Here is a 13,569-nt window from a genome sequence, read left to right as displayed (position 1 = left end):
ATGAAGCTAAAAAATCGGAACACCAATAGAGGGAATACTATAGAATAAAACCAAAATGATCAAGGTGTTACTTATCACAGGTGTTTTAAGATTATACGTTTGTTTGTTTGTTTGTTTGTTTTTAATCTTTTTTTCCTTCCACTGTTATTTCTTGAAGCTGTCTTGGGCAACCAATTAGTAGACCAGAACTCCATTATGCCATTGGCATGAAAAGACAACATGTTCCATCAACAAATAGTTTGTCCACACCTTTCTTCTTTGTGATGGCAAGGGGGATTGAGGCTAAACAGACAAAGCAGTTAAATGAAGGAGAGAAAAGAAAAATAAATATTGGTAGAAATGGTAAGAGGAGAAAGTAGAGAAAAGAATAAGAGGATAAATAAAACTGTAAGGTAGAGATTACAAGATTTGTGGGGCAGGGCAGTATAGAAGCCAACAATGACATAACCTACATTTTGGGGTCACATATTTTACAAAGGATTAGACTCCATCTTCACTTCCACATGTGATGGCAACACACAGACATTTCTATAAACATGAATTTTATCTGCATTCCAAACACTTTTTTTTTCCAAGTCCATCTTCAAATCAGCTGTAATAAACTGTTTTGTAGGGTTTCATGAACCACTCCTTTCCAAACACTACATATATGAAGTAGTGAAAGATATCTTCAAGTATTTCCTCTTCATTCCTCGGAACTATATTCTAGACACCTGGACAATTAGATGGATGTAAACCTTAACAGTGTTCAGGCTGAAGAAGTCCTACAGCCAATGGAATATGTTTGCTTCTAATCCTGGAGCAAGTGTCACTATCCTTTATCATAGACAAATATTGCTGGTAGCAGGAAGTAGTTTTAAACTATGTTCATTCTGTTCCTACAATTTATGATGCATCACTTGAAGATTGGCTTGTTAGTGTTCTTAAGATTCCTGCTCAAATGTAAATTCTTTAAAATATATCAGGTTTTTCCTTCTCTAATTCAAATACAGTTGACTGCTTTTTGAGACAATCTTACTCCATGACAGATAGAAGGACATCATTCTTCTTGTAGAGCATTGAGCATACTGTTGGTTCAGCTTTGTTGAATTTATCTACTGCCAGTCAATACATTTGACATTTTTTAGTGAAGTTGCTGACATCAGGCCTGTCCATGAAAGCAGTGTTGTGGAGCCTATAAATACATCCATTTCAGATGATCTGTGTTAATGATGAGATTTTACTGCTTAATGTTTGAGCTAATGCTAACTTTTTCAAACCATAAAAAATAATTACTTGATCTGGATTATTCTTAAAAATAATCTGAATTATACATGGTTTTACAGATGAAGAGAAATTTACCCAGGTATCTGAACATTTTTCTCCTTTCTCCCAATGTTAGTTGAAAAAATAATGGAAAAATAATAGTGTATTTCATTATTTTTATCTACCTTTGAAGATATTAATTCAAAAATAGGGTTGCATGTCTATAGGGGGACAAGGGTTCTCTGGACTTATGAACTTTTATATATATGTACATTTCAGTACAGTATCAAGGTTGGAAGAAAAACCATTAAAAATTCTATTTTAAGTTTATAATCTAAAACATTAATGAAAATGGTCTATTGGTACATTGCTACACAAAAGCCCTAGAAAACATTGTTAAGTAATGTCTATTGCTAGAGCAGTGGTAAGAGGAAGATGCTCTTGGGTTACTTTTTCAATGACAAATAAGAGTGATAGGTTTCACCTAAACTAAACTAAACTAAACTAAAAACCCACTCTTTCTACCATTCATCTCTGAATGCATCAAAGATCTCAAACACATGTATTTATATCCTCTATTCAAGATTCTTTCTGAATTTCTTCAGAACTTCAATAAGCACTGTTGTAGAACAAACATCTTCCTGAGATGTACAACTGGAAAGGCTGGAAAATATTAAATGTGGAGGATGACTTATCGTGGTTTGGCTTTTACCAATCTAGAAGATAGTCAAAGCTAATAATGGAGCCAACTGACCTGATGGAGCATATGAGATCAAATGTGGAAATTTCAACAGCTCTCTGGTCACTATGAATATAATCAGCTGTTCTGTAGAACAAAGTTTACAAATTTACACAGCAGCTTCAATGAGACCATCAAAACGGATGGCGATTCCTCTCCATGGCACTTTCCTCCTTGGCAGTGGCTGTGTTGGAGCTGTTCCACCATCAGCTCACCTCTTTCTTTCAGGTGCAAGCAGCTGCACCACAAACTGCCAACAGCCATGAGGTAACTCTGTCCCCCCACACCAAGGAGCCCTTCCGAGCTTATCTGACAGCTAGGATGGTGTGAACAAGCCCATTAATTCTTGTCAACAACATCCAGTAACAGTGTTGGAGAAGTTTTTGTCTTGAGTTGTTGACTGAAGCTTGTGTCTCCGGGTGGGACCATTAGGAAGAAATTAGAGGTATTGTTGTGATAAATGAAGATAAAAAGTTTCTGGTCTCTCCCAGACATCAAAAACATTAACTAAACACATCAAGGGTGGTGGAAGAACGACCAGCCCTTCAGTGACTTCTGCCCTGCCCGAGGGGACGGCTGCTCCGGGGGCGGCTCGGGGCTGGAAATGGCGCCCGCGGCCGGAACCCGGCTCCTCTCTGCAGGGGACACTGCTGCGCGTGGTTGACAGGAATTGGTACCGGCTGGAGGAGGCTGGGCGGCTATTTGCTCGCTCTCCCTCTTCTGGGCAGGAGGGGATAAGTGAATGGGGCAGAGTGGGACCAGCGCGGAAGAACAGAGGCTGAACTCGGCAGGTCCTCGAAGGAGCGGGCGTGACTGCCATGGCCAGCGCGGGGGGAAAAGCCGCGCAAGGGAAGTGCGCATCCTCCATTTTGGCGGAGGGCGGGCGGAGAGCTTGGCTCCCGGCGCCTGGCCGCCGCCTGGAGCGCTCCTCCCCACCCCATGGCGCTGCCGGGGGCACCCGCCTCCTCTTCCCCCGGGGAGCCGGGCAGAGGCGCCTCAAATGGACGCCCCTCTGCGCCTCACGTTGGCTCGAATGGGTACCAAGCTCCCCGCAGCAGTTTCCGACAAAATGGAGGACGCCACCACTGCTACCACCACCACCACCACCACCACCACCAGCTCCTCCAGGAGCCATGTCAGCGTCTGACATGGCGCCCTCCCCCGCAGCGGGTGGGGGCAGGAGGGCGTCCTAGGGAGATGGCGGCGGGGAGGCGCTGCTTGGCGGGGCAGGCTGTGGGGGAGGCGCCCTCCCGGGGATACGTGCGCTCTCCTTCTTCCCTTGTGGGAGCGCTTGCATTATCCACGCTCTGTCCCTCATGGGAATGGCCCCAGGTTTAAAGCCCTGATGGGCGAAGGCGAGAGATGGCAGCTCCCAGAGGGCCACGGAGAAGCCCTGCCAGCCCTATCGCTCGGCGACGGGCGCCCGAGAGGCAGAGGTGAGCCCGTGCCCTACGGCCAGGGCTGCGGCGCCCACAGGGACCGAGCGCCAAGCTGGGACGGGCAGCGCAACGTCCCCGCCAGCAGAGCGCAAACTTCTGCAAGTTGTGGCTGTCAAGGAGCGCGCGGGCAGCAGGAGCGCGAGCGCAGCCCTCGGGCGCGGGTAACGAGCCGGTGGGCAACGATCCGGGTTCCTCAAACCTGATGGATCAAAGTGGGAAGAACCCCAGGCATGGCCAGGGGGAAGATTGGCAGTTTATAGGGTCAACCGGCTGCGGGCGGCTCTGATGGATGGGCGGCCCACCCACTCCGCTGGCCCAGCGCGAGAGCCCGCCCTCTGGGGGAACCAATGGCGGGGCAGGGAGGCGGATCTCCCCGAGCTCGCTTGGCCCGGTTCCTCCTCCTCTTCGCTAGCAGTTGCGCTTCGCCCGGGACTGGACCGAGTTAGAGTTGAGACGCCGGAGGAGTAACGCAGAGTGCGTGCGTCCCCCGCGGGGGGGTCCATGCCTGCGAGCGGAGGGGAGCCGGGTAAGGTGGGGGTGCTGCGCCTCAGAGGCGGGCTGCCGGGCGGCTGGCGGCGCAGAACTACCCCCGGGGCGGGGACGGGAGAGCAGCTGCCGTGCCTCCGAGCTACCCGGGCTAAGTACCCCACGGTGTCGTCGCAGCCGCGCCGCTACCTCTGGCGGCAGCGGAGGGGGCGCGGGCAGCACCGGGGGCAGCCCCACGGATAACCATCGTAGCCCGGAGGTGGGCGACGGGGGCAAACGGGGGGTGCCCGGCGGCTGCCCTGAGGGGGGGCAGGGGCATTTGGGGGAAGGGACGGGTCTGTTTTAGCACCTCCTATTTTAACTCGCTCCCTCCCCTCCCTGCCGGGCCCTCGGCTGTTGTTCTGCCCCGGTGCCTCCCCCACCCACCGCCCTCGCCGCCCCCCCCCCGCGGGTGCCTCCCTCCGCTGCCCGACGCGGCCCTCCGCGGATCCTGACGCCGTCGCTGCTCCCCTCCCGTATTGTTTGGCTGGGTCTCTCTAATGGCGGACAGGAGGCGGCAGTGCTGCTGGCCGACTGCAGGGGGGCAAACCCGAGACCGGGGGCAACTGCCGCGGGAGCCTGCGGGGGGCCGAGGCGCTCGCCCGGCGCTGAGACGCCGCCGCTGAGGGCCCTGCGACCCCCCGGGGCGCCGGTTCAGGGCTCCTTAGGCAAGTTAGCAGGTAATATTTGCTCCCCGCCGTGGGTGCCGCCGCTGCCTTTCACCCCGCACTCGCGCGGAGAAGCCCGCGGTGCAGCTGCGCCTCAGGCGGCTCCTTGTCCCCCCGCCTTAAGCGGGGGCGGGCGTCGTGGGTGCGCTCGGGGGGCACCCCACCTCCCCCGAGGAGGTCAGCATTTATTTATTTATTTATTTATTGGGTTGGGATTAAAGGGAAGTGGTGGGTGATGCAGGAGGTACCTGCCATGGCCAGGCAAAGGAAATGCTGCTTGGGGGCGCTGCCTGCTCCTCGCTGCCCTGTGTTAACCCCAGGTCTTTCCCTTAGGCTCCAGCCCAGTTTGGTGCAGCCTTGGCAGAGACCAACAAGGAGAGGGAGCTCCATTGTGAATGCTGTTTGTGTATCTGTTTCTGCCTCTGCTAGACCTGCTTGGGGAGGGCATGACCCACCCCCCCATATTCTCCCGGGCAGGGGTAGAAGGAGGGGCCTCCAGGTTTGGGTGGGGAAATTCCTGCGTCCAGCAGCTGGTGCCCTGGGGCGAAGCCCCAGTAATGGCTGTGAGGCGGCTCCTCCTCGGGGTGGGCGCTGCTGCTGCAGACATCGCTCCTGCAATACCAGCTCCGGCAGGCAGACGACGGGCTGCTGCTGCTGCTCACGTTACCCGGCTCGGGAGGGAGGGGGAGGGCATATTTCGGGTGCCCTCTAGAGTTTTACAGCGTGAATTAAAATCCATGACGAGACACCTTTAGCCATCTTGATTTTTTTTTTATTCTCTTTCTACAATCCTGTGGCCTCCATATCTTGAAGCTAAGAAGAGGAAATGAGAGGTTTAAAATAACCGAGTAATATGCAGAGCGTCCTCCAGCGTTTCTCGTTTGTGCATTCAGGCTGGTTCTTTTACACTCACAGATGTGCTTGGCTGATTCGTTTGGGTGCCTTTGGTAGTTTGGGTGCCTTTGGGGGCTTCTGAGCCATCTGCTTTGCCCTTTCCCAGAAAGCTGGAGGTCTTTGGGAAAACCCACAGCTTCTCAATAGTGAGCATTTTTGGTGTTTCGTTTGTGTGGTATTTTCAAACAGATTGTGATCTCTCTTAGGTCGGCTAAAGAGAGGTTGATTAGCAATGTCTGTAGGACTGGGGTGTAGTTTGACTCTGGTTTGCGCCCCTTTTAATAACGAAGTTGTTTTGTTTTGTTTTGTTTTTTTTGCTGCACGGGAGATTGTGAAACGGCACAGTAGTGCGGCGAAGGGGAAAGTAAGGCAGTGTGCGCACGGAGAGAGGTTGGGAGCCCCGGTGCTGGGATGCGGCCGCGCTCCGCGGGTCTGGCCGCTAGAGGCCGCCCAGCGCGGCCGGCGCCGGTGGGAACGTGCAGCCGGAGAACAAAACAAAAAGGCAGCGCCTGGTTTGTGCTCTGGGTTCTGCACTTGGTTGGCTGTGGGGAGGATTCAGGTCGTGTAGTCTTCACCACCAGTTGTATCTTGAAATATTTTTTTCTTTCCCACGTCGTTCTAGACAGTAGACGTGATTTGTGGAGCTTGCAACTTTCTTTGTCACTTTTTGGTGGCTTACCTATACAAAGGGTGGAAGGTTCTCAGCAGAACCTCACTGCTTAGGAGGAAGGCATCAGATCTGGATTTATTCTGAGCTTCTGAAATTACCCACCTCATAAAAGATGCTGAGAGCTTGTATGGCCTGCTTTCACTAAGTGTTCTGTTGTAAACCTTGACTTATTACTATGATTTTTAAATTTTAGTTGTAATTTTTTTAACTCTTACCATGTCTTGGATATAAGCCTATCATCTAATTTTACTTCTGATTCATTATACATTCCAGTCTAACAGCTGTTCTGCTTTTTCTGATGCTTCTTCATGTTAAAAAAGTTACTTCTAAGATTGATTGAGGCAAATAATGTTTTGGAAGGAGGGAGGTGGCTGGTTTTGAAGGGAGTGAAAAAGGGTGTTGTGTGCTGGAGCTGGTTTGAAAAAAAATATTGCAGCTTTGTGTGGCTGCTTATGAAAAGATGAGAGTACTGCCAAGAACATCTGTATAGCTAAGATTCAGTAAACCTCAATAAGCAGTTGCCAGGTTGTTTGTGAATTACACTAACATGTTGCACAAATGCATCTTAATAGATAGCACATTTTGCTTGTCCAGCTGTGGTAGTGGTACAGCCTTTTCTCTAGCACGGCTGGAGGTTAAAAGTATATCCTGTGGTGATAGGCCATGCTGTTGCGTGAGGGCCTGTATTTGGTACTTACTGCTGCAAGGTCAGCTCTAGGAACCAAACTCTTCAGTTTGTGAAATGAAGGTGATGATGGGACATTATTAGGTAAACTTCTTCCCCAAGAGGGTGATGAGGCACTGGAGCAGGTTGCCCAGAGAAGCTGTGGATGCCCCATCCCTGGAAGTGTTCAAGGCCAGACTGGACAGGGCTTAGAGCAACCTGGCCTAGTGCAAGGTGTTCTTGCCCATGGTAGTGTGGTTGGAACTAGATGATCTTTAAGGTCCTTTCCAACTCAAACCATTCTATTATTTGATTAATTATTTTAATAAAAGACTGTCTTAATTAGAAAATCTAATACATTTGCTTTATATTATCGTTATTAATCCTCTTTGACCCCAAATATATGAGTGCGTTCTACTGTTGCTCACCCTGGAATAATATGCTAAGAGGGATTTGCATCAGCAAGAATGTACAAATGCCAGTGAAAGAGTGAAAGCAAGTTTTGTCTTCTACAGAGCTTGTTCAAGTATGCAGAGGTATGTGGGACCAAGACTGGTACAACCTCTTTCAGATTTTTGCTGTCTTTTTTTTTTTTTTTCCCAGTGGCATCATGAACAGTCTTGCATTGTTATAGTAGCTTTCATTTTGGTTTCGAGGACTAAATACAGAATTACCCAAATTCTATTGTCTTGTGTCAGTTTGCAATCAATTGATAGACTTTGCAACAAAAGCAGAATGAGGAATTATTTGAAGAATTTATATGAAATATTGTTCCTAATGGAAAGTCCACTGTCCATGGAGAATGGTTTCTGTTTTCCAGAAGACGTGTACATCACAAATAACAGCGAACTCAACGTAGCCGTGGTAAGGGATTGAACTTTGAAGTTCAAAAGACTAGTAAGGTGTCCCTTATGAAAAGTTTGCAGTAACACTTGCCTCATGAGGTTCTTAAAGCCCTGTATGCTGCAGGAACTTTGTTTGCTTAAATTGTTGAGTTTACCTCAACAGTTGAAAGCACTTTTTTTGCAACTTCTTTTTAACTTCAATTTAGTTTCAGTGATTTAATCTTATTAGGTGGCTGTTCCAGGACAATAACTGGGTTTCTGAGTCCAGTGGAAACTTAGCTTTTCTTCCATGCTTGTAGCCTGCCCTACATGCTGCTGGCAAGTATGGCTGGCAGTAGATGCTGACTCAGTATCTGAATGATCTGCTCAATACAGATGCTAGTATTAACATTCTTGATTTTGGACCAAGGTTTGTGAGTTTGTCAGATAGTGTTTTTTACTTTGAAGATAAATTTGGGGTAGAAGGGAGACTTCTGGAATGGAGTTGCATGATATGTCCTCTTCAGTTAACACTTTGTTTATGTTGATTTTATATCACAGTTTTCCAGCTGCACGATGGCTTCCAGCTTCTCCTCCTTGTTGCCCATGCTGTGTGCATTGGTGTAGATGGACTTCAGTTAGGCTATTGATCCTTCTGCCTTTTGTGGGGGAGAAGCCCTAATTCCTGTGTGACTGTTCCCAGGTGCTTCTGTGGTTTCTAATGCATCAACAGGCCTTGCGTTTTTGCTGCTGTGTGGATCTCCATCCCTTACCCCCACTGAGGTGACTAAGGAGCATTCATTGCTGCTCTGTGTGGCTTGGCTGAACATGAGCCAGCAGTGTGGCCAAGAAGGCCAACAGCATCCTGGCTTGTATCAGGAATAGTGTGGCCAGCAGAACCAGAGCAGTGATCATCCCCCTGTACTTGGTGCTGGTGAGGCTGCACCTTGAATCCTGTGTTCAGTTTTGGGACCCTCACTACAGGAGGGACATTGAGATGCTGGAGTAAGTTCAGAGGAGGGCAGCGAAGCTCATGAAGGGTCTCTACTGTAACTCCCAAGTAGCAAGCAATAGCTCAAGAGGAAATGGCCTCAAGTTGTGCCAGGGGAGGTTTAGATTGAATATTAAGAAAAACTTCTTTGTGGAAAGGGTTGCCAGGCATTGGAACAGGCTACCTGGGGAAGTGGTTGAGTCACCATCCCTGGAGGTGTTTAAAAGATGTGGTGCTTAGGGACATGGTTTAGTGGTGGACTTGGCAGTGCTAGGTTAACAGTTGAGCTCAATGATCTTAAGAGTGTTTTCCAACCTAAATGATTCTGTGATTTCAACTCAGCTTGTTTATACTTGTATTGTTTTGACAATTTAAGGCCTTTGTCTTCTGTGAGCTTCCAGAAATTATCAATTTTAGAATTCACACACATGTATGAAAAGTTCGATCATGTGTCTGTGTGGATGAGAACATCTCCAGTTGCATTAGATGAGATCAGCTTTTGTCTTTTGTAGACAGGTTAGATTATAACTTTCCATTGAGGGATTCTCACGCCTTCACCTGAAGTACTTTGTGGACTGGACGTGCCAATGATGAAGGTGGTTTTCTTACTCCAGTTTGCTATCAGAACAAAATAATTTCAAGCAATGGTTACAATACAGATGACAAATTCAGATTTTACTAGTCCAATGTAATTAAAATTAACAGACGTCATTCAGTTTTGTGGTCAACTGAGAGTCTCCAGTGACACAATTGCCACCAATGTATTTTTGAAACTGCTCTGTGTTCAGAAGGTATTTATGCTTTGTAAGTTTTTCCTGATATTTTCCCTGTTTAATAGATTGTGCAAAGTAGTGATGTACACTTGGTCACATACTCTGTTACTGGTAGTACAATAACTGCTTAGATACTTGAAACATAGCTCACTCATGTAAGTCTTGGGAGGCCAGCAAACAAAGTGGATCATTATGAGAGGACAGTGGTGCTATGGAAGAGTTTGTATGGGTTTCTACATGCAGTTTCCTCAATTCTTTTGTTGTGAAAGATGGCGTTGGAAGAAGATGGCAAAGTTTGGTGTACAATAGTTATCTGCATGATTTTCTGATTTATAATAGACCTGTTATGGCTCATAGCCACTATTAGAAACATAGACCTGTTTTCCTTTTGCAGACTTTTGTTGGAAATATATTGGCATCTCGTGTTTCTTTAGGTTCTTCGGTGCAATATGACCATACTGAGCTTTAAACAAAATTCCACTCATGAGGCAACCAGCCTTTTTTTTTCTTCCTCCCTCCCCCCCCACCTTGAAAGTTTAACCTTGATGAAACCCTTACTTCTTTCTGGAGTTCCTTTTCTTTAGATCTCTGTAAGGCTTCTCGGATTTGGCATTTACCCCTAGTACTACATCAGGTTTCTCTAAAAGTTATTTTGTTAATCTCATTCATAAACTCAGCTGTCATCTCTGTATGGATGACCTTCAAGTCTCTCTTTCTTTCAGACTTGCTGCCTTCTATACCAGCTAAATCTCAGTGTGTGCTTCCGACTTCTCTTTGTGGATGTCTGACCTTTAGCTCGGGCTACTCTCGCAAAGGCGAGCCTTCCTTCCTTCCCAAAAGGAAAACTCTGCTGTCACTTGTGGACAACGTTGTCATGAGATCTTTGGCTTAAGCCTTTGATCTAGCCCTTGTTTTAGCTGCCCTTCTAACAGACTACAAATTTCTTCCACATAGTAAGCTGTCTCCTGATTGTTAACAAAGCTAACACTTAATTGTTTATGAATAAATCACATGACTAAATCTCAGACCTTGCCTTTGTTCTCTGTGTCTTGTGGTAACAGTTTTTCTTACAGTTGCGGTAAAACTGATCCTGCTCTGTTGATATGAAATCAGAATCATGAACAAGGGTGCATTCCTTGTCTTCTGCTCTGACTGGCTGGTGGTTTTGCATCTTACATTTTATGGTTGTAAAAGTAACAGGTTCCTTCCCTTTAAATTAAAGCTGGGGTTTAGCTGTGAAGGGTATTATCTATCTTGTTGTTAATAAGATCTTAAGTGCTATTTAGAAAGTGACTCCATGGGCTGTTAAACACTTTGTTCATTCTCCTGTGATGCCCCTTCTGCCTGGAGAAATTCCCAGTGTGCGCCCTTTAAAGCAGTTGCAACCTGGTAGTGCAAAAGAGGCTAACTTTAGGAAAAAAAGCCTACTAAAAGCAAAACCAAACCACCACCTTTCCTGTCACCCTGGGACTCAAACACCATAATTGGAACAAGAACTAATTCTAGCCATTGTTTGTGGTGGTGCTGTTTCCTTGCATTCTCCTTTTTTGTGTCTGTTATCCCTAATGTTTAGGTTGTTTGCTCTTAGAACAGTCTTATTCCATGTTTGTACAGAGGCTAGCGGAATGTGGTCCGTAACTCTGGCTCCTAGGAGCCCATGATAAGAGTTGCATTATATGGGTGTGGTATCAGTGTCTTTTTTTCCTTTCTCTTTTTTTTATGTATGTGTGGAAAGGGGAAGAAGACCTAGTGTTCTGAAATAACTTTATCATTCTGTTTGAGCAAGAATTGGTGATTAATATATCAACCTATGTACAGTTAAGAATTCTTACTAAGGTGGAAGAATTTACCAGACATCTTTTGAATGGGTTAGGGAGGTTTTGTTTGTTTTGTTTTACTTGTGGTTCTTGTGTTACTTTTGAATAATCTTCATTCAGAAGATAAGGTTTTGTTCTGGTAGGTGCTGCCTTATTAAAGCAGCAAAGTAGTATCTAGAAAGGCCAGGGAAGAAGTTCTCTGTAATACATATAATTAAAAAAAAAAAAAAAAAAAACAAAACCAAAACAACAAAAACAAAACAAAAAAACACAACAATTTAGAAGTGACAGAAAATGGAAAGCACAAGAAAGGTTGGTTGTTTCTTACCACACACAGATTTTGGATATATCTTGGAACTGTTGCCATTGTCCCTGTGACAATCATTATTAATACTTCTATGCAAAGAATTAACAAATGGAAAAACTGAGATGGACTAACTAATACTGTGTGTAGTACAGCAATTTGATGATCTGAACTAAGTCCAGCATTTTTTAATAATTAAAAAGAATTTGAGATCTACAAGAATGACTTAAGGACTGAAAAAATATGCTTTCTATTAACAGACTTCAGAAACTCAGTCTATTCCTCAATTAAAAGAGAATAGATTGGGGTATGACTTAGTCTTGATCTAGGAGATACTATGCACCGAATAGCATATTAGATAATAGGGTGTTTTTCCCAATCCCCCAATATTAAAGGCTTAATTTCTGAGTGCTGATTATTTCCCAAACAAGATCAATTCATACAGGGAACAGTGTGTAGCCTTTGAGGACATAGGATAACTGAGACTTGGAATAACTTACTGAGGCATTACTCTCTTCTTTTTAGGCAAAAGTTTAAAGAGGATTTTAAAAGTTCCCCACTAACAAAGATGGTGGTTGGATGTGTGTGTGTGTGTGTGTGTGTGTGTGTGTGTGTGTGTGTGTGTGTGTGTGTGTGTGGTGGTGGGGTGGTTTTTCTTTGTTTTGTTTTTTAAAGGCTTGGAATACACTTTAGGTTGTGCAGGTCTTTATTCCAGTTGCAGATTTGGACTTGAAAGACAAAATAGTGGCTTAGAACAAATGCTATATACTGTATTTTTCATGAGGTTAAATTCTAATAAGTGTATATACTTAATTACAGGACCGTTTAAACCAGCCCAACTCAGGGTTGTTATTGTCCTCTCTTCTTTGTACCAACACTGGCCTTTTTTTTTGGGGGGGGGGGGGGAGGGGAAGGGGTAGAGCAGGGTGAGAGAAGGGATGGGACATGGGAATGGGCAGGGGGAGTCAGTTTAGCTCCATGAATCATCACAATGAAATGTTTAGGAAGAGGTGTGTAGGTGTTGGGTGTTTGCTCTGGTTTTGTATTTCAGCTTTCTACCACGTTAGCTCCCATGGTGGACTGGCTAGTAGGACCTCTAAATAGGGAGAAAGAGTCCTGCTGGGAGAGAGGAGTGGGAATCCAAAACCATAGTAGTCCTGTCCTAGAGCAGCTGTGCTTTATTTTTGTGGAACTGCAGCCTTACCAAATATTAATACAATATGCATATTTTTTTGTTTAAAAATAAAGCTACCTTTTACTTTTTAAAACTACTTTGATAAACTGGAGTCTTGATTGGCTGGCTCTAGGTTACATTATGCAGCCAGTGCAGCTGTGAAAACCTACTAAACTTGCCTTGCTTACCATATCCATTCTTCTCTTGGATCCCATTTCCCATCAACCTTACATCAGCACAGAACTTGGACTATTTTGTGGTTATTTTTTCTTTTCTTTGCCTTCTTTTTTTTCATTTAATTTTTGATGATGTTAATATTTTCTTTGCTTTGTTATACTGTAGCTTTCCTGGCTGTTTACTTGGTCATAGTCTATATGGGCTTCCGTCCTATATGTGGCATAGCATGAATTACCAGCTGCATTGAATGCTGATCACTGCAGGTAAATTGTGTTGAAGAAGCATGTCCATACTGGACTAAAAATAGTAGGTTGTTAGCTGATACTTGGGTATTTCTCAGGGATGAAAAATCTGGTTGAGACTACTGCCCTGTTTCCCTGAAAATAAGGCCCAGCATAATTTTTGAGGATGCTCAAAGTATAAACCCTACTCCAAAAATAAGCCCTCGTTACAGTTCATTTAAAAAAGGTCAATTTAAATAGTGTCCAGGCAGCTATACATGTGAAAAAGTAATAAGTTTTGGAGCAAAAATTAATATAAGACCCTGTCTTATTTTCAGGGAAACTGGGTAGTTGGTGTTAGTTGTTGTTAAAGGCAAGGAAAATGGTTGATCTACAAACTTCTTGTTTATTTACGAACTATGGCATAACAGTTTTTCCTCTTTC

At 45.3% G+C, this 13,569-nt stretch overlaps 1 protein-coding gene across 9 annotated transcripts in view; it reads left to right on the top strand.

The window, feature by feature from the left end:
• Positions 1–3,825: 3,825 nt before the first annotated feature.
• Positions 3,826–13,569, top strand: part of ZMYM2 (zinc finger MYM-type containing 2) — an 88,962-nt gene continuing 79,218 nt past the window's right edge. For 3 of the 9 annotated variants that reach the window (XM_082044267.1, XM_082044268.1, XM_082044261.1), the window contains exon 1: positions 3,828–3,949. In XM_082044267.1, the coding sequence (XP_081900393.1) occupies positions 3,925–3,949 (25 nt within the window). In that variant the 5' untranslated portion in view covers positions 3,828–3,924. Of the gene's footprint in view, positions 3,950–4,355; positions 4,629–4,949; positions 5,008–13,569 lie in introns of those variants that run through there. The other 6 variants (XM_082044266.1, XM_082044262.1, XM_082044263.1 and 3 more) reach the window with 5 other exon arrangements.

This window comes from Streptopelia decaocto (assembly GCF_964273445.1).
Source record: "Streptopelia decaocto genome assembly, chromosome: 1".
In the NCBI taxonomy this organism is placed as follows: domain Eukaryota; kingdom Metazoa; phylum Chordata; class Aves; order Columbiformes; family Columbidae; genus Streptopelia; species Streptopelia decaocto.
The sequence above is the reverse complement of the archived record's forward strand: the minus strand, read 5'-3'. Positions and strand labels throughout refer to the sequence as shown.